This window comes from Eleutherodactylus coqui, chromosome 10 (assembly GCF_035609145.1).
Source record: "Eleutherodactylus coqui strain aEleCoq1 chromosome 10, aEleCoq1.hap1, whole genome shotgun sequence".
NCBI classification, from domain to species: domain Eukaryota; kingdom Metazoa; phylum Chordata; class Amphibia; order Anura; family Eleutherodactylidae; genus Eleutherodactylus; species Eleutherodactylus coqui.
In genome coordinates, this window is record NC_089846.1 from 110,818,443 (window position 1) to 110,839,217 (window position 20,775).

At 43.7% G+C, this 20,775-nt stretch overlaps 1 protein-coding gene across 1 annotated transcript in view; it reads right to left on the minus strand.

The window, feature by feature from the left end:
• SMARCA1 (SWI/SNF related, matrix associated, actin dependent regulator of chromatin, subfamily a, member 1) overlaps positions 1 to 20,775 on the minus strand; it is a 124,623-nt gene that overhangs the window by 20,647 nt on the left and 83,201 nt on the right. Inside the window, exon 19 of the mRNA XM_066581699.1 lies at positions 11,317 to 11,439. Coding sequence (XP_066437796.1) covers positions 11,317 to 11,439 — 123 coding nt within the window. The remainder of the gene's footprint in view (positions 1 to 11,316; positions 11,440 to 20,775) is intronic.

Below are 20,775 nucleotides of genomic sequence, written 5' to 3' on the forward strand. Positions count from 1 at the left end.
ATTGCCCCATGGGTGTTTTATTCTGAAATATTGCAGTTAGAGATGAGCGAGCATACTCGCTAAGGGCAATTGCTCGAGCGAGCATTGCCCTTAGCGAGTACCTGCCCGCTTGAGGGAAAAGGTTCGGGTGTCGGCGTGGGGGAGCGGTGAGTAGCGGCAGTCAGCAGGGGGGAGAGAAAGATCTCCCCTCCGTTCCTTCCGCTCTTCCCCCGCAGCTCCCTGCCCGCCGCCGCCACCCGAACCTTTTCTCCCGAGCGGGCAGGTACTCGTTAAGAGCAATGCTCGCTCGAGCAATTGCCCTTAGCGAGTATGCTCGCTCATCACTAATTGCAATATTTAAGAATAAACACATTTTGAAGCTTGACTCAGAGCTGACATCCGAGTCGGGGGGTGGGCCACGCGGATCTATTCCTGTCCACTGCATGAAGTCTGACAGCTCTCGTCCTGCTTGTGTATAGGGAGGAGAGTTGTCAGTTCTCTCGTTGCGGGTGATCAGAGGCTGGCACAGCCCACCTCCGTGACTCTGAGCTCGTTACTACCTTTTACCTGCAACAGATCATTGCTAGTATGGGCACAAACAACATCATCACCATAGAGTTTGCATTTGTTGTCAGCTCATCCCCTGTTTACACAGTGAGAGATGATCCTAACTAGCAAACTAAATGACGTTTGCTCATCTGTTCGTGGACTCCGGATGTTTACACAGGCTGATCAAACAAATGAACACTGGCTCCTGATTAACTTCCTGCATAAAAGGGCATTAAAGTGGCATTCTACTGGTAAACATGTCTAATGGGCTTTCTACAAATGAAATACATATACAGAGGATGCCTCCACCCATTACAAATAAGCCAACCCCTACTTTTTTTTGGTAACCCCTTAAACAAGCGGATCCTTTTTTCCTTGGTTTTTGGTTTCTCCTTCCAACTTTCCAAAAATCGAAACTCTTATTTTTCTATGGAGGCTTGTTTTTTGAGAGATGAATTGTATTTTTCAATGGTATTATTTAATGTACCATGTGATATACTGAAAAACGTCTAAATGGAGTGAAATGCAAAAAAACCTCCACAGTTTTGCCATCTTTCGGGGGATAATGTTTTATGGCATACACACTGCGGCAAAAACGACACGAAAACTTTATTCCATACGATCACAACTATACCAAAAACTTATTTAGGTTTGTTTTGTTGTACTATTTTAAAAAAAATACATTATTTCTTTAAAATATTTTTAAAAATATATATGTATATTAGTTCTGTTGCCATCTTCTGACCACCATTACTTTTTTAGCTTTCTGTCGATGGTGCCGGGTGAGGGCCTGTTATATCGGATTATCTGTGGTTTCTGTTGGTACCAGTTTTTATGATCGCTTTTTATTACATTTTTTCTTAAAGACAAAGTGACCAAAAAAGGGCAATTCTGGCGTTGTGTATTTACTTTCTCTGAGGTTGCTCACCGTTCGGGATAAATAATGCATTATTTTGCTAGATTGGATTTGTATGGACACATAAATACATATTTAAATATTGGAGAAAGGAGATTTTTTAAAACTTTTAATATCCTTTATTTGTTACAATAATAACATTTTCTTTTTTCTTTTTGCTCCCTAAGGGACTTTGAACTTGTGATTCTTTGATTGCTCATACAGTATAATGCAATATCAGTACACTGTATTCTGAAACCCCACACCTGGAGGACGTACATGTATATCCTCCTGGGTGAAGCAGTTCACAAGGGTTCACTTCTCTGTTTTATCTTGATTCTGTTCCCAGCTTCCCCATATCAGCTGGCATTTCTCAAACTTAGTGGCAAATAAAAAAATCATTATTTAACTAATATTGTGTTTGCAATTGTACAGAGATTTCAACTTCAGCAATTAATAGGGCTGTATAATAAATAAGTCATTTGGTAATCAATGCCGTCAAACAAAATGGATAGTCCTCCCTGTATAAAGAAGTGAGAAGGATAAAAGACTAAGGAAAAGAGCATAGAACTGAAAAAGCCCATTAGAATAAAAACTGCATTTTCTACAGATTCCTTTGTGCCAAGGACTTCCTATAAATAATGTTCTGAGCTCAGTGTATGTGACCTCGGAAAATACAACAGAAGCGGTAGACAATGTGAACAGCGGTGTTGAGTGTAGAACATGGTCTTACTATTCCCTGAAAATAACAGGCAGTATGGTATATGTTCAGATCTAGTGCTGTACTATACAGCCAGCTACTGTCCCCCGCATACAGCCATGTCCTCTTAAGAGGAAATGCTTCTTCCCCATTGGCTGACGGATCCTACCGGGAAACCATCTTGTATTGTGCACACACATGACTTTATCATGATAAATTTTTTTTGTAATTTCATGTCAGAATATGAAATCCTTTCTATTTTTCAACATCTAGAAGTGAAAAGACTAAAGTATACGCTCTTCTCGAGTAACTGCATTCTTGTCCAAGCGTGCTCGGAGGGCCGGTGGGGAGCGGAGGATAGCGGGGGAGAGAGTGAGAGACATCTCTCTCTTCCCCCCGAGCACGCTCAGACAAGAATGCAGTTACTCGAGAAGAGCGAGGCTCGATCGAGTAACTGACTTATTCGAGCGTGCTCGCTCATCTCTAGTAACGAGCAGTGATCAACAAGATCGGCAGTCTTTTCAATGACCTGCATACAGGCCATTTCAGAATGTATGGGGAACAAATGATCGTACATATCATGTAGAAGGGCCTTCAGACCCTCTAATTCTCATCAACATAGTGACACACATTTACTAAGCCTACCTAATAGTTAAGACAGTCTAAAAAAAAATAACACAATTATGACAACGGCTCAGACGGAATGATGAATTTGGTGCTTCTTTCGACACTTTTGTCAAAGTTTATTCCACCTATTGGTTGGCTTAGTTTTTGGCAAAACTTTGGCAAATGGTGACGTATGTAGGCCACGCACTTTCCCATGAATTTATGCCCCTTTCTGGACAAGCCATGACCCTTCGTCGAAAGAGACTCAGAAAGTATCTAAATCACACAATAAATGTGGAGCAAGATCTGCAAGCCATTTTTGGAACAAATAGAGTCGGAATTCTGGCACATTTGACTTAGCTTCCCATTCTCTAGTGCCGGAAGGAAGAGAAGACGTTGTTCTTTTGGGATACAAAATAAATTTCGCTCTCGAGAATGCTTTATGGTACTAAACAGATTTAAGCAAGGTATAATAGTACGAGTTACATTTTTTTCATGTTGTGAAATCCACATTTGTAAGTTCCCATTTACTTGAATAGAAACACAAATGATGTATAAAATGGATATTACAGAACGCATTATTATCATTGTGTTCCAGAAAGTACATGTAGCCTATTTAAGTGTTTTGTGAAATGAGGGTGAATCTTTTCATCTGAAAATTGAAGGAAAATTATAAAGGAAGTTCATCTTTTAATTTAACTGTATTTTTATTGGAAATTTTTAGCATTTACAACAATTATGAAAAATTGCAGTAGAAATAAAGCAGGAAAATTAGTACATCAATACAAAGGTATAATAGGTGTTCACAGCTAGTGTAGACCTTAAGTAGACAGACAAAACACATTTAAAGAATACCAAATGAAATAATTTAGGGGTAGAAACAAGTCAAGGGAAGAAAATAGAATTCCTCAGAACTCATGAAGTATCCAAAAAGTATCCCATAGATCCCAAACAGTGAAGAAGTGATCAAGCTTACTCTGGGTGAGGGCACAGTAATACTCTAGACTTCTCAGATCCTTTATAGTAGCAAAGAAATCAAGAAGAGTTGGGGAGACGGATGTTTCCAGCATCTCGCAATCAAACATATATGCAACATCAGTTTCAGTGTTTTTTACGCGAAAGGTATGGGGGGAAACATTAAGGAGGTACGCTTTGGGTGTTAATTGAATATCAAACCTAAAGATTTCCTGGATGACCTGCAAAAATTAGTCCTCTAGTGGAGACAGCAAATCTACACAAACTTTCAAAGGGTGTATAGCAAGAGGCCTGGGTTCCCTCAAAGATGTTACAAAGTGCCAGATTTGGATATAGTAATAGGACTATCTGTGGGCAATTGGTAGTTAGTTTGCAAAGTTGTAAGAGGAAGTAGAGACCTAGTTATGGCAATTCTTAACAAACAAAGAGTTATGACTCCAGGGTCTGCCCATGGCAGAAGTAAGGGTGATTGAGAAACCAGAATGAAAGAAAAGTGACATGAAAGGAAACCTACGCATACACGTTTCCCACATATCTTGTCCAACAGTCCAATCATGGGGATTTTTCCACAAAAAAAAGTTGGGATGTACTGGAACAAGCCCCAATTTTTCTATTTCCATCCACCTGGCGGACACTGGGAGAGACAACCTCCGAAGTTGAGAGGCCCAATAATGTTATAGAAGGTTAGGAATCATCAAGCCTCCATTCACCTTGCTAGACAGGTGAACCAATTTAGCTACTCTGTGACGTTTCCCCTGCCAAATAAATCTTGTAAAGCCTGTCTGTTGGGCATTGAGATCACGAAGCAGAATTGGAATAGGCAGTCTCAAATAAATCGAGAGGTTTAGGCATAATAGTCATTATAGGAGCGGAGACTCGTCCGAACAAAGAAAGGAGGAGGAGTTTCAATTTGTCAAGGAGACCGCGAATATATTTATAAAATGAGGGGAAATTACTACAATACAAAGAAGAGTATAAGGGGGTCGGCTTAATTCTCAAGTAAACCAACATACTATCTTGCTATTGCAATGAGAAATTACACTTCAACAAGGGGGAGAGCTTCGTTTTTCGTTTTGTTTACCTTATATCGAAAGAATAGCCGAAAGTCCCACAAAAAAGCGTGTAGGTTAGGAAGGGAAGTATGTAAACTTGTGTGAGAGCAATAGGTCATCAGCAAATAAGCATAACTTAAATTCTTTCCTCGTACCAATATCCATTTAATATGAAGATTTCAGCAGATGGAAGCTGCTAGGGGCTCAATAAACAGCGTAAAGAGAAGTGGGGAGAAGGGGCAACCCTGATGAGTGCCAATCTTAATGATAATTAATTGGGAGCGAATTTCTATTAGTCAGTTTAGAGTGGAGCGTGAAGAGTGGGTTGGCAAAGCTGTTTTGAGGTGCTGCAGTTTAGAATTCACCTCAGCTTTCTCAGGTCTAGTATCTTTTTTCGGTCTGGAACCCTGGGTGATACAGCGTCCCCTGAAGACAGCTTTATGGGCTCCCCAAAGAGTAGCTTCCAAAGAAACCATACCAGAGTTAGTCTCCACATAAAGTATAGGATGTTCATGGAGTTCACTACAAAACTCTGGTCTCTTAAGCATATACTCACTAAGACGTCAGTGGCATGAAAGCGTGCCAGCAAGAGGACATTTAAGGAAAATCGATAATGGTATGTGATCTGACCAAGCCACAGAACCCATAAACACAAAGTAAGAAACAGTATATTTCCAAAAAAGTAATCAATACAGATATGAGTGCCATAGTGTGCGGAGAAAAAAAGAAAAAGACTTATCAGAGGGATGATTTATGCGCTCAAGATCAAGCACAGTAGATTAGTTAGAATAAGTCTCTGGGAAGCCAAGATACTGCGGGATGAATGGCTTACTCGTTAGGAAAATACAGTCCATATAATCCGAAAAAACTAGATTAAAGCCCCCGTTGAGGAGGAGCACTGCAGAGAGTAGACGTGAGATCTTATTAGGAACCATTTTAATCAATTTAATTTGGGAGGTGTTAGGGGCATTTATGTTGCAAAGAATAAGAGGAGAACAATTGAATACCTTGAAGACCAAGTACAGTAAATATATGGCGCTTGGTCCTGGGCTTTAGTCCCCACCGACAGCGAAAGTACCGCTCAGGAATAAAGCCTCTGCTCCTGCAATCAAGCAGGAGCAGGTCGGGTTCTCAGCTGATATTCACAGCTGAGGACTCAGAGGAGAAGGGAGAAACTGCTTTTAGCTGCTTTTACCTTCTCAGCTATGTACTGAGAAGTGAAAGTGGAAGTATTACTTCCACTACGCAACCCGGCGACCACAGGGTGCCCCCTGTTACAGCAGTGCTGCAGGGTCCTCTCAGACCTTGATCAGCTCTTAGTGACTATTGTCACTACAAAAGGATGCTATTCCCTGTAACTGGGGCTCCTATGGATGCCCCACCTACGGTGGAAAAGTGTGAAACAAACAAACAAACAAAAAAAAAGACTATGTGTATGACTCGCAGAGGTCTTATATGACGTCATGAGGGTAAAAACAATAGTTACAAATTTGTTTTTTTAAATTATAGAATAAAATAAAAATACATAAAAAAGAAAATGACTCACCGCTGATGCCAATCAAAACTGTTGCCATATGCGCCCTGTAACCCAAAGCTATACATGTATATCAAAATGCCCAAAACAAAATGAGGAACCAATTCCCATACTTTATGTTAGCGTAAATATACTAATGTAAAAGAAACAAAAAACTATAATATTTTCTTTTAAAAATCACTTTTTTAGCTTTTTAATCCCAAAAAGCCTAAAAAATGAAAGAAAAACAGTCAGTGAAAAAAGATAGCCCTATGTGTCACGGGAAAAAAACGGCACAAAAATAATGTTGGTATCTGAAGGAAAAGAAAAAATAGGGCAGTAAAACCACTACATGGGTAAAATTCTTAAGATCCTTAAAAAGTGTCTAGTCCCCAATGTAGGGGGTCCCAAAGCAGGAGAGTCCACCTCCCAGTCTGATATTGGAGGTATTGGAATTAGCAGCTAAAGGCGATATGAGGAAAGTATGTCAAATGCCGCAGGGTATGGAGCGTCCATCCTTCCTAGCTGTAAAAGGGAAAGGAAATCCCCAGTGGTAAGCTATATGATGATCCCTCAGGAGGGTCAGTAATGGTTGCAGGTGTCTCCGTTTTTGCAGGGTGACTCAAGTCAAGTAAGAAGTTGTATGGGAGCTCCACCAAACTCAACGTTGTGCATTGCATGGGCCTCGACCATGATAGTCTCCTTCAGCTCAAAGTTATGCACGCAGCAGATAACATTATGCGGTTGTGCATCTGAGCCTTTAGGTTTAAGTGCATGATGCGCCCTATACAACTTTATTTTATGGGTGAGCGTTTCGCCAGGAATCAGGTTAGAAATTGCTTCCAATATAACCTTCAGGTCTTCAGCACCAGTCACTTCAGGAAGCCTGCGGACTCGTATATTATTACGGCACCAAATCTCCTAGGTGCTGACCAGCACTTCTGAGGGCATTAGTGTGGGAAGCACCCAACCCTGAAGTTGGGTGATACATTTGCGAGTTTCATAGTGTGCCCCCTCCGCTACCTGCCTGATATCCTTTTATCCTACCGTGTCTCCCCGAAAATAAGACAGTGTCTTATATTAATTTTTGCCCCAAAAGAGGCACAGTGGTTTATTTTCGGTTGTGGGGGAGCCTTATACTCACCTGGTCTCCAGAGTCCCGATGGTGTCCGGCGGCACTGCAACAAACTACAGAGTCCTCCCCGTCTGCCATCTCAGCTTTGCTGGTGACGGGGCTTTGAATACCCCGCCTCCAGCAATGACATCATCGAGCGCCTACTGTGATTGGCTACTGGTGCTCAATTAGCCAATCATAGCGCTCGCTTTGCTGGAGGCGGGGTACTCAAAGCCCCATCACGAGCAAAGCTGAGATGGCAGATGGGGAGGATTCTGCAGTTTGCTGCAGCGCCGCCGAAGACCATCGGGACGCCGCGGACCAGGTTAGTATTGATTGGGGAGGGGAGCATGTTAGCTAGGTCCGATTTTAGGGGGAGGCCTTATATTTGAAGCCTCCCCCGAAAACCCGGTAGGTCTTACTATCAGGGTAGAACCTACTTTCAGGGAAACACGGTATTATATTTAAGTTGCAATATCAGAGCGGCACACCATTTTGACTTCAGCGACAAGAGCCTTAAAGTCCTCCTTAGTTGATATCAGTGAGAAATATGTCTACAAACGTAGAGATGGGAAAGATGGCTTTGCAGAAGGATAGGAAGTTCTTGACTGTGAAGTGGACTCAGAGACAAAGTAATTTCTCCTTCTGCTTGCCAGGGGGCTAAGTACTGAACAGAAGCAGAGGGGCACATAAAAGCATCCTCAGGAGCCCCTTTGTGTGGCTGTGGAGATGTAGAAGAAGGGTTAATAGGGGCCCTCCACAGCCCACTCATCCCGGTTATTGACCTCAGGGAAGGCCCATGCGTCCACTGCCGTTGAAATGTCAGAGCGCTTCTTTGGGTGAGAGGGAGGAATTCAGGAACTGTAGGGGAAAGGGAGAAGCGCATAGAAGGAAACTTATATGAGTCCTCATCTGGTTCCCTCTGCGGCATCAATGGAGTAGCTGTGGTCATCTGTCAGCGGTGTCCAATGCGGATCCAAGGAGTCATCCTGTGATGCCACGCGGCCTCCCGGCAGAAGACAGTGGCGCAGTGAAGGAAGCCATCCAAAGTGTGAGACCTCGTGGGCAGCTGTTGCTGATGGATGACCATATTGGTTTTCTTCCCTATGATGCCCGAGGAAGCAGAACTGTCCTAGGAGGTAGAGGTCAAAAGCTTGCAGACAATGCGGCCATGCAGGTCGGTTTCCAGCTCCACCCCCAAGGAAGTTAATCTTTAATTAAATGCGATTGTGAATAGTAATTGTCATACGGCCATATCAATGGAAAAATAAAAGTTATGGCTTTTGAGAAGTGGAGATAAAAATCCCCCAAGAATCGTTACGTCCTTAGGATCAAAATAGGCGTGTCGCTAAGGGGTTAAAGGAAGAATCTTTGCGGTGTTGCAATGTATTGTACGTGGAGTAATAATTTATGCCACGTTACTTGCACAGTATAGAAGACTAAAATACTATTCGTGGGTTTTAAAATTTTATCAACCCCTTAAGGACCGGACCAGTCTATTTTGTACCTTAAGGACCGGACGAGTCTGTTTTGTACCTTAAGGACTGGACACTTTTTAGGGATTTTACCCATGTAGTGGTTTTACTGCCCTATTTTGTTTTCTTTAGCTACCAAAATGATTTTTACCGTTTTTTTTTTTCCTTGACATACAGGCCGATTTTTAAAATATCTTTTTCACTGACTTTTTTTCCCCGTTTTTTTTTGTTTTATTAGGGGGTAAAATGCTAAAAAAAAAAAGGATTTTAACATTTATAGTTATTTTTTTTTATTTAGTACATTTATGCTAAAATAAAGTATGGGAATGGGTTCCTCTATTTGTTTCGGACGTTTTAATATATAGTATGTATGGTTTTGGTTTACAGGGCGAATACGGCGACGGTTTTTGTTGGCGTTGGCTTTGGGTTATTTTCTTTCTGATGTATATACAGTATTGTTATTTTATTGCGTAATTTTCTTCTATTTGTGTATGTAATCATGTTTTTTACTATCTATGTCCCCCATGACGTCATATAAGACCTCTGGGAGACCTTTTTTTTTTCATTTGACACTTTCCCACTGTAGCTGGGGCATCCATAGGAGGAAACAACCCCTGTAGTGACATTAATCACTGGCAGAGCGGGCCAGTGTCTAGTTTGACCCTCCAGCTCTGCTGTAGCAGGGAACCTCGGCGGTCTCATGACCCCCTGGCGCCCGTAGTGAAAGTTACAGTTCTGCTTTCACTTTCTAGAAAACAGCGGTCATTGAGCACTGTGTACTCGGGGAAGGAAAGGCAGGAAGGGTGAAAAACTTATCACTGATCCCTGCTGTTGCAGCGTGGGGCCAGATGTCAGTCACAGTCAGCTCTTGCTGCAGATGGCATGGGTTCAGTTTCTGAGCCTGTGCCATCCATAGTACGTAAGTTTACATCCATTTACGCATAGCCCTTCCCAGCCAGGATATACGTTTGCATCCTGGAGCAACCGGCAGAGATCCAAGCTGAACAGAAAGGTCCTGCATAAAGAGCTTTTTCACCTGGTAAAATGCTGGACAGGATTTTAGGAACCAAACAGACCCTATTATAAGTCAATGGGGTCAGTTCAGAGCTGTTGAGTTCAATCATAAAACGTAACGGTTTGGCCCTGGCGATTCCATTTTCTAACTCTCACAATGGAGCAGGAAAACGAAATCTCTAAAGAAGATGTAAACAGAGCCTAAAATAAAATAAATCAAAGCCTAAGGGCCCAATTACCCGGACAGGTAATGAGCATTTAGCTACATTTAGATGTGTCAATCTTCAGGGTTATGTTCGCATGATTGTTCATCCTCCATACAGTTTACATTATTGTCTGCATCACATTTACACAAGAGGATGTGATATACAATTTCGGCCATTTAAGCATTTAGAGACCATGGTATCTAAGTGGTTAGACTGACAGAAGGAACTCCCTCTGACAACCATTCAACTGCCCCATGGTACAGTCATAAGGCGGTTGAATAGTTGTCATTCAGCCAAGGCCAAATAAAGGCCTCCAAGCCTTCCATCTTAGTGCTTCTATTAAGCTCTGCCACATGGAGGGCTTAATAGAATGACGGCACAATACACCACGTCCGTAAAAATCAGAACTATGACAGTGCCGCGTTACTTATCTCACATGTTGAACGTAATAAGAGAAGATATGCGATGCCAAAGTTGCTGTCACCTCACCTCCAAAAAAAAGAATAAAAAATTATCAAAAAGTGATATGAACGCCAAAATGGCATCAAAAAAACTTATAGCTCCAACTTTAAAAAAAAAGGCCTACAAAGCTTTATCAAAGAAAAAAAAAGTGTTTCAGTGCTCAGAATTTGGCAACACAGAGCAATTTTTAAAAAAAGTTTTCTTTCATTCTTAAAAAAAAAAGTAAAGCTAACAAAACTATATACATTTGGTATCACAGTAATTGTATCGCTCTAAAGACTAAAGTGCCACCACAAGCTTCAGTAGTCACTCCGCATTCATGGCCCAATCACTGCTGAAGCCTGTAATTGGCTGAGGCGTAACGATCACAATGAACAGAATGTGATCCCAGCAGATTCTGGGATTGCAGTTGGAGGGACCACGGCTCTTGTACTGGACTAAGGAGAATTTAGGGAGGGGAGTATGGCTTTTTTTTATCCCATTGCCCCCTCAAAGCCCCTTTAGCACTGACCCAACCTGAAAAATGTTGGGGCAGATTTCCGAAACGGTCTAAAAGAAAAACAAACGGTGTGTAGCAACCAATCAGAGCTCAGCTTTCATTTTAACAGTGCAGAATACAAGATAAAAGCTGTGCTATGATTGGTTGCTATGGGCAGTTGTTCTTTTAGACATTTTTATAAATCCCCCTCTTTGCGTATATCTACTCCTCTTGTGTCAAAGGGTCAGTAAGTAGTGAGAGTAGTAAGTACGAGTTGAGAAGGAGATATACTGTATACCTGGGTAAGAAGTGTCTCCTTTTCTTCTGACTCTGCGGTACCAAGTGGCTCCGATTCATCAATCTTCATCTGTTCTTCTTTTTGTACCTGAGATGCATTTGGGAGGTCTGAATTTCTAGGGACCTGAAATCAGAAGTCAAGATGAGAATAAGCTGTGAAGGAACAATGTTATTATACATTCACACTCATATCAATCTTACTTTACAACACACGCTACAGAAATTGAGCCGGGTAAAGCCGATAAAAGGATTGATGGACTTCACTACCCGGCATTTGTCACACGGAATAACACTGCGGCACTTCTAATAACTGTGCATTAGGAAGAAGAGAATTTTGGAACTCTGGCAGATAAGTAGCAGTCTTTACAGCAATGCTTACATATCACTGGAATGTACTAACATAAATTAGAAGATGGGGCTCGCTGCAGACAAGCCGTAGCAGTTCTTTTATGTTGTTGTTGTGGTTATGAATAGTTTGGAGAATAACCAAGTGCACAAAGCTGGCTGTTTGTTGAAAAGTGAGATATGTATACAGCGGGTATAAAAAGTCTGCACCCCTGCTACAATGACAGTTTTTTTGTTAAGTTAAAAACTTTGACAAAGGCCGCCTGCAGAAGGCCGGGTCGGATGCCGATGCAATTCTCCGACCCGTGCCCCTGCAGTGACCAGTGCGGCTCACCTGCTCCCGCGTCTCCTCTGCTCTTCTTTGTGCTGACTACTGCTCAGCCGGCGAGTCACTAGTGACGTTTCTGTGCGGGTCTCACTGAGAAATAGAACATGCCGCGATTTGTTTTTCGCACATGTTTTTTCATGTGGACAAATCGCGGCTGTATGCATAGGATTGCATTATGTAATGCAATGCTATGGCAGCGGATGCAGGCAGAAATTCTGCAGGAAATTCCGACGCGGATTTTCCGCCCGTCCGCAGGAGGCCAAAGAAGAAACATTTTAGATGTATTTCCACCTTCAGTGTGACCCGTTATCTGTACAATTCCATTGGAGAATAAACTGAAATCCTTCAGGATGAAAAAAAACGAAACTAAGGCTCCCTGCACACGAGCGGAAATTCTGCGGCGGGATTTCCCGCTGAATTTCTGCCCCTGGACACCTGCATAGGATTGCATTACAATACGCAATCCTATGCAGACGGCCGCGATTCGTCCGCGTGAAAATACACGTGGAAAACAAATCGCGGCATGCTCTATTTCTGTGCGGGTCTGGCAGAGGCCCGCAGAGAAATGTCACTCCCAGGCCTCTGGCTCCACTGCGCATGCTGGCACATCACAGAGCCAGAGCCGCGGAAGAAGGTGAGCGCCGCACTGGTCCATGCAGGGGCTCGGGTCCCGCTACGAGAATTCTTGCAGTGGGATCCGACCCGGCCGTCTGCAGGCAGACTAAAAGAAAGTTATTGCATAAGCGTGAACACTCTGTTATATTTAGGGCAGCCTCTAATATTTGGAGATGTGGTTGTGTTCATAAATAGCCAATCACATTTAAACTGATGTTAAATAGTAGTCATCCCTACGCTGCCATTTATAGGGATTCTGATTTACCCCCATATAAAGTTCAGCTCTACTAGTAAGTTTTTATGGACATTTTCTTAAGTAAGAGCTGTAAAGAGCTTTCAACACATCGACGAGATCTGATTGTCGGAAGGTATCAGTTAGAAGAAGGGGACCAAAACCTTTCCAAGGCATTACATATACCATGGGATACAGTCAGGGTTCATACAAGGTTTTAAAATAAACTTTCCTTACTTTTCAATGACACTCGCGGAACTCAAAATACATGAAATCAAAAGTTTATTTATTTATTTTTTTTATTGTGTTATATACAAAAATAATAGGAGACACAGCCTGCTAATTTATGCTATTTCCAGGTAAATATTTTTTTAAAATTTTTTTTAATAAAACATCCCCAGCTATGAGAGGAAGGTTAAGAACAAAACTTCGATGCACTTTTAAACCTGAAATATTTTTGTTTTTTTTAAGGTCTCATGTCCTCGGACGGATCGGATTCCGCATGCGTAGATCACAGATGTAATAGTTTTCCACGTGGATGCATTGCGGATCATTCGCGGTGAAAAAAATCCGCAACCATACCTCCCGCCTTTTCCCCACTTCCCTAATTGATTTTGACCTTCAAATCCGTCGTGCATCCGCAATTGTGTTTGCGGATACACTGCAGACCGTCCGCAGCCATTGACTTCTATTGAGCCTGTTCGCACGGAATCCGCACTGAAATGCAGCATGCTGCGATTTGTTTTCCGCACCAAACGGTCCGCAAATGAAATCCGCGTGCTTAAATTGAGCTGCAGACGCCCATATCTCCGTAGGGGCGTCTTGAACTACAATTGTCCATGACAAATCAGAAAATTCCATGACACTTCCAGGTATTCCATGACTTTCATCAAATTCCAGGTTTTCCATGACGCGTATGAACCCTACACAGTGAAGATGGTCATCAAGAAGTGGAATGAATCTGGCATAGCAGTGACATTACCAAGAACTGGATGCCCCTCAAAAACCGATGAAAAGACCAGAAGAAACTTGGTCCAGGAGGCTCCAAGAGGCCAACAACAACATTAAAGGAGCTGCAGGAGTTTCTGGCAAGTACTGGTTATGTAGTCATGTGACAGCCAACTCCCGTATTCTTCATTTGTTTAGGTTGTGGGGTAGCGAGGCAAGACGGAAGACTTTTCTAAAAAGGAAAAACATCCAAACCCGGATATATTTTTACCAAAACCTACATCAACTCTGCTAAAAGTATGTGGGAGAACGCGTCATGTCTGATGAGACCAAGGATGAGGTTTTCGGCCATAATTCCCAAAGGTATGTTTGCACAAAGCCAACACCGCGCATCACCAAAATAACACCATACTGGAAGTGACGATGGTGGAGACAGCATTATGCTTTCGGGCTGTTTTTCTGCTGCTGGAACTGGGAATTTAGTCAAGATGGAGGGAACAGTTCCACATATCCAACCATTTTGGCATAGAACAATTTTGGAATGGCCCAGCTGGAACCCAGACTTGAATCTAAATCTGTGGGTTGACCTGAAGAGGGCGCTACACACGAGATGCCCTCGCAATCTGACAGATCTGGAGCGCTTCTGCAAGGAAGAGTAGGCAAAGATTACCAAGTCCTGATGCTAATGGACACCTACCGAAAAAGACTGAATGCTGTCACAAAGTCAAAGGGTACATCAACAAAGTATTAGTTTTAGGGTGTGCATTTTTTTTTTTCACCACCCTAGAAGATTACATTTTTTTTCCCCAATGGAATCATACAGATAACAGGTCACATTAAAGGTGGAAAAAAACCTGAAATTAATCATCTTTGTTGGATTTATTTAATGACAAAAACATGGCATTTTAACAGGGGCGTGTAGACTTTTTATATCCATCGTATATTCAGATAAAAAACCATGATAAAATGTATCTAACATAAAAATATATCTAGTGCCAGAATAAACACTAGTTTAACTCTTTGCAATCCAATTTTGGATTCAGGGTTTCCTAGGGGGGCTTACTCTTTCTGCCATTATACAATGGCACCACCTGCTGGCTAGAGCCAGTACTGCGGTATGGGACATGCTGGAGAGGCCCGACAACTTAGCGGCCAGTAATGTACAGTAAGAATACCCTGTCGGACGTCTTTCAACATCGGAGCTGTACAGCCTTCAATCAAAATGTCTTCAGACGTCAGACAGTGGATTGGAAAGCGTTAATGCACATGTAAACATGGGTTACACTGCAACTTTCACAGCAACACGAGTCTTGTGACCAAAAATCGCTGTATATGCAATCTGCAAGCATAATCTCTGCTTGGGAAGGTTAGATGACTACTACATTACACTACAGCCAAGGAGCAAACGGTCAGCTTCTTGTCAGATTCTAATTTCTCTTCTTTTTACTTACAATATGAAAATCTCTTCAGGTATTTGCAGAAGGTTTAGTTATAATGTAACGTTATACTGTACTTTTACTAAACTGTGATTTGTCATATGTGACAAAACTATTATTCTTAGTTCTATAATTACTATAGTTCTACGAATGTGAATAAAAATACGCTTTCAGCACATTTCAGACTCCCCTAACACAGTCTGGGGAAAACGTTCAATCAAGAAATTCAGTTACAACTGCAGATATTATAAATAACCATTGTTTTAGACTATAAGACACACTTTATAGCAAGAAAAATTTTTTGCTGAAAAGTGTGTTTTATGCTTCAAAGTCAGAGGCGGGGGTATCTGGCAGTGCCAGAACTCCCAGACCACTTTCTTAATGATCAAGAAGAGTGCTGATAAAGCGCCCACCAGATCACTGACTCAGTGATTGCGAGCAATTGCTCAGTTCTGACTGTTACTGCCCAGTAATGAGCTATGTTAGGAGCACTGAGCAGGGGAGGATTGCACCTGTGGGAAACACTGACATTCCAAAGAGGAAGGTCCACCCAGCCACAGCAGACCCCAGAATAGCAGTAGTGTTAAGGACCTTTTAGGAGCTTCCTGACCTCACAGTCATGCAACCAGATGCGAGGAGGATCAGACTGGGGCAGTAGGAGGAATAGGGTAAGGGGATTATAATCTCTCTTATCACTGTACATAATCCTTTATAAACTTTATTAAAAACAGAATGTCTGAACAAAGCTCTGTGTGTATATGCATATACTAGCTGATATACCCGGTTTCGCTAATTTGCCTCAGGTGTTTACCTGTTGTTCGCACTGACAATTTTATGAAGTCGTGGTTACTTCGCAGGAACTGAGGAATAAAATATGTATACACAAAGAGGAGGGATAGATTCTCCTCAGACTGCATGTACCAATGTCCCTCTGCAGAATGTGCCACCCCTCCCACTTTTCTCACTTTTTACCCTTAAAAGTAACGCCCCCCCCCCCTTTTTTTATTTACCCCCAGACTGGAGGTTTTCCCCCTCTTCTTGGCCTTAAAGGCATACTCCATCCCTGCAGGCCACGACCGCTTTCTTATGGACTTTACAGCCTTTCAGCATATGCACACAGAGGTCAGTTAGATTCTCCTTAGTATATGCACAGAGGTCAGTTAGATTCTCCTCACTATATACACAGAGGTCAGTTAGATTCTCCTCAGAATATACACATAGAGGTGAGGTAGATTCTCCTTAGTCTATAGGCATAGAGGTGAGGTAGATTCTCCTTAGTCTATAGGCATAGAGGTGAGGTAGATTCTCCTCAGTATATACACATACAGGAGCGTTAGACTCTCCTCTGTATATACACAAGGAGGTCAGTTAGATTCTCTTCAGTACATACACATGGAGGACAGTTAGGTTCTCCTCAGTATATATATAGAGGTGAGGTAGATTTTCCTCACTATGTACACATAGAGGTGAGGTAGATTCTCTTTAGTATATACACACAGGGGTGATGTAGATTCTCTTCAGTATATACACATACAGGAGCGTTAGACTCTCCTCAATAAATATACATAGAGGTCAGTTAGATTCTCTTCACTATGTACACATAGAGGCGGGGTAGATTCTCCTCAGTTTATACACATACAAGTGAGGTAAATTCTCCTCAATATATACACATAGAGGTGAGGTAGATTCTCCTCAGTACAGAAATCATCTCCCTAGGCATTATTGTTTCTGAGAAAAGAACTCATGTATTGTGGATTTTCGCACAGTTTTTCACGCTTAGAATTGAATAGTACATTTGCGACCCCTTGACTTTTTCTATTTAGGACGTAAAGAATGGTCGTACCAAATTTCAGGTTTCTGCGGTACAGATGTGTGTTATTAGTTACATTACATAGGGAGTCACTTGCTTTTGCGCTTATAATTGAATAATCAAGCTGCGAGCCCTTTACTTTTCCGATTTATGACTTAAAGAATAGTTGTGCCAAATGTTTACGTTTGTACGACACAGGTAAGTTACAGAATTAGTGGCGAGTCAGTCAGTCAGTCAGTGAGTCAGTCAGTGTGGGCTTAAAATAACAAGGTTAAAATAACATTTAGAATCCGGAGCGGATCACCCGCACGCGTGATCCGCGCCCCATGGGGATGCATTGGACACCCGCAGGTAAGTAAATACCTGCGGATGTCATTTTCCCATGAGGCGCGGATTGCGTGTGCGGGAAATAGCCAGCAGCATGCTCCATTTTAGTGTCCCCCGCAGGCTTCTATGGAAGCCGTCCAGATCCGTGGCACACCCGCAGCTGAATTCCTGCTCTGCGGCGCGGGAGCGCAGGAGTTAAAAGAAAAAAATAGAGTGCATGGCGCATGACGAAATAAAGAATTATCCAGGTGTTCCCCCTGCTACTGCGAAACCCATCATTTTGCATAAACTACTAAGTAGCTGCTCAGCTACTTAATAGCTTATTAACGTGCAAATGAAGCCTTTTGCTGAATGCAGATAACAGCTGGGGGTCTGTTATCTGCATTCAGCTTCAATGTTCTCCAGCGGGATAGCAGCTAAAAGAATACTATCAACGCTATCCCGCGGAGAACTCAGTGTGTGGTCTGATAAGAGCGCACAATGATTTTCAAGCTGGCTTAAAGTCAGCGATGAACGAATAGTGCACGAAAAGTGCGCGATGGACACGCAATTTAGACACAGCGATTATCGCTCAAAAGCCATCTTTTGAGCGAATTGTGAGCGATTATCGTTGTGTCTAAATGGGCCTTAAGTCTACAAAGAGCAGCACACAGGCTCATAGTAGCCAATGAGGCTATTCAGATATGTGATTTTTCACATGGACCATAGGTCTGCGTGAAAAAAATCACAGCTTGCCCTATTCTGGTCTATTTTCACAGACGAGAATATTAAGAGCTCTATGAACATCAGAGAACACATGGATGTTGTCCATGTGCTGTCTGACTTTTTTTGCAACTGATTTTGTAGATATCACATGGGTGCATTAGTGTGAATGTAGCCTAAGATGGAAGACATAACGGAACAATAAGACACTGTCTAATAATAGACATCCTCATAGATTTGAACTTGTGTGTTAAAAGCCAAGCAGCTTGAATGCCTGACATTCTCAACATAACACGCCGGTAAGACAAGAATGTGTTCTGTAGCTAGGAAACAGGAAGAATACATCGTACATTAGAGAGATTATATTTAGAGGAAATACATAATGGAGAGCATGAAGGCTCTTAGTTTAGTGTCTCTTGAGACTCTCAACAAACATCTTAAGATATACAGAGAGGAATAAAAGTTCACTCTGTAACCAACGAAGGAACTTTCACCCTAAACATAATACTACAGACAAAAGTAAATGCAGTGATGAACTTTCGGCTTAGCTGGCTGACAAAATGCAGCAATTTAGAAGAGCTTCAAGCTTACGTCCCACTCACATACTACAGACACCATACAGTTATCTCCGGTAGAATCTGACAACACTGCCATCATTTAGCCTGCCACCACTATGGATATGAAACAGTCATCAATAGGAGATTCAAGTGTAACTGCGTAATGACCGATTATGTTTTGTTTTTTTCCTTCCCCACTTTCAAAAGAATCATAACTTTTTTATTTTTCTATTGCCACAGCTGTATGGGGGCTTGTTTTGTGTAGGATAAGTTGTATTTTCTCAATTGTGCCAATCAATGTATCATTTAAAGGAGATGTCTCGAGGAAGCAGTCAATTTTTTTTTTTGCCCAGTCCCCCCCATTAAACATACATTACTAAGCCCCCCTGTAAATGACATTTCTAGCTGGTTCGTACTTACCGTTCCAGCGTTTCAGCAACTTATAAAAGTTTCCTCAAGATGGCCGCCGGCTCTTTCCCAGTCGCTCGCTGCAGCCCGACGTGCGCGCTCCCGAGACGCCGCCAGCTGTGTCTCCATGGCAACCGGACGCACCGCAGCCGCCGACCAGACGCCCCGCAGCCGCCGACCAGACGCCCACCGCCAGGCAGCAGGTAACCGGCGCTAGCCCCCGGCTCCCCAGCGCTAGACCCTCAGCCCAGGTGAAGGCCCCGGAGCCCAGCGCTAGGTTCCGGAGCCCAGCGCTAGGTTCCGGAGCCCAGCGCTAGTTCCCCCGGCCTAGCGGCAGCCCCCCCCGGCCTAGCGACAGCCCCCCCCAGCCTAGCGACAGCCCCCCCATCGCAGCGGCAGCCCCCCCCGGCCTAGCGACAGCCCCCCCATCGCAGCGGCAGCCCCCCCGGCCTAGCGCTAGTTCCCCCATCACAGCGGCAGCCCCCCCCGGCGCAGCGACAGCCCCCCCGGCCTAGCGCTAGTTCCCCCATCACAGCGGCAGCCCCCCCCGGCGCAGCGACAGCCCCCCCGGCCTAGCGCTAGTTCCCCCATCACAGCGGCAGCCCCCCCGGCGCAGCGACAGCCCCCCCGGCGCAGCCCGGCGCAGCGACAGCCCCCCCGGCGCAGCGGCAGCCCCCCCGACCCATCACTTACCTGGGAGGCTTCTCGGGGCTGCTGGGCTGGGCTGGGCTGGGCTTCTCCGCTGGGCAGCTCCAGTTTCTGCACCTTCCTCTAACAGAGGAAGGTACAGAATGGCCGCTTCAGCGCGCTCCCGAGCAGTGACAGCTCGTCTGCGCATGCGCAGAAGAGCTGTAGCGGGGAGCACACTGAAGCGGCTCGTGCTGAATGGAGAAGACCGGACTGCGCAAGCGCGTCTAAAAAAGCAAGCTGCCAGCGAATTTAGACGGAACCATGGAGACGAGGACGCTAGCAACGGAGCAGGTAAGTGGAATAACTTCTGTATGGCTCATATTTAATGCACAATGTACATTACAAAGTGCATTAATATGGCCATACGGAAGTGTATAGACCCACTTGGTTTCGCGAGACCACCCCTTTAAGGTATTTAAAAACTTTTTTAAGTGAAGTGATATGGGAAAAAAACTGCAATTGCACCATTTTTATGGGGCGTTTTTTTACAGTGCACTTCTTGTTAGTCGGTATTATTATGGCGACACCAATTTATTTTCTTTCATTGTACTACTTAAAAAATATGTTTTAAAACTAGATAAAAACTCTCTGCAGTCATATTCTGACACTCTAAGGCCTCATGTCCACGGGGAAAATCAGGCCCGCTACGGATTCTCCATGGAGAATCCGTAGCGGGTCCCTTCTGCCCCGCGGACATGAGGGCTGAAAATAAGAATTACTCACCTCTCCGCACGCTCCGGAACTTCCCTTCTTCGTGGCCTGATCTTCTCTCCGTCGCGGCTGGATCTTCTTTCTTCGGCCCGGCGGATGCGCTCGGCACGCGGGCGCGTGCCACGCGCATGCACCGGGCACATCCACCGGGCCGAAGAAAGAATATCCGGCCGCGAAGAAGGGAAGACCCGTACCGTCCGGAGCAGGTGAGTTTAATTCAGGTGCGGGTCTCCCGCGGACCCAGACGGCTTCCACAGGCCTCAATAGAAGCCTGCGGGAGCCGTCCCCGCGGGAGACCCGCACTAAAATGGAGCATGTCTGGATTTTTTTCTGCACGCGGGACCCGCGCCT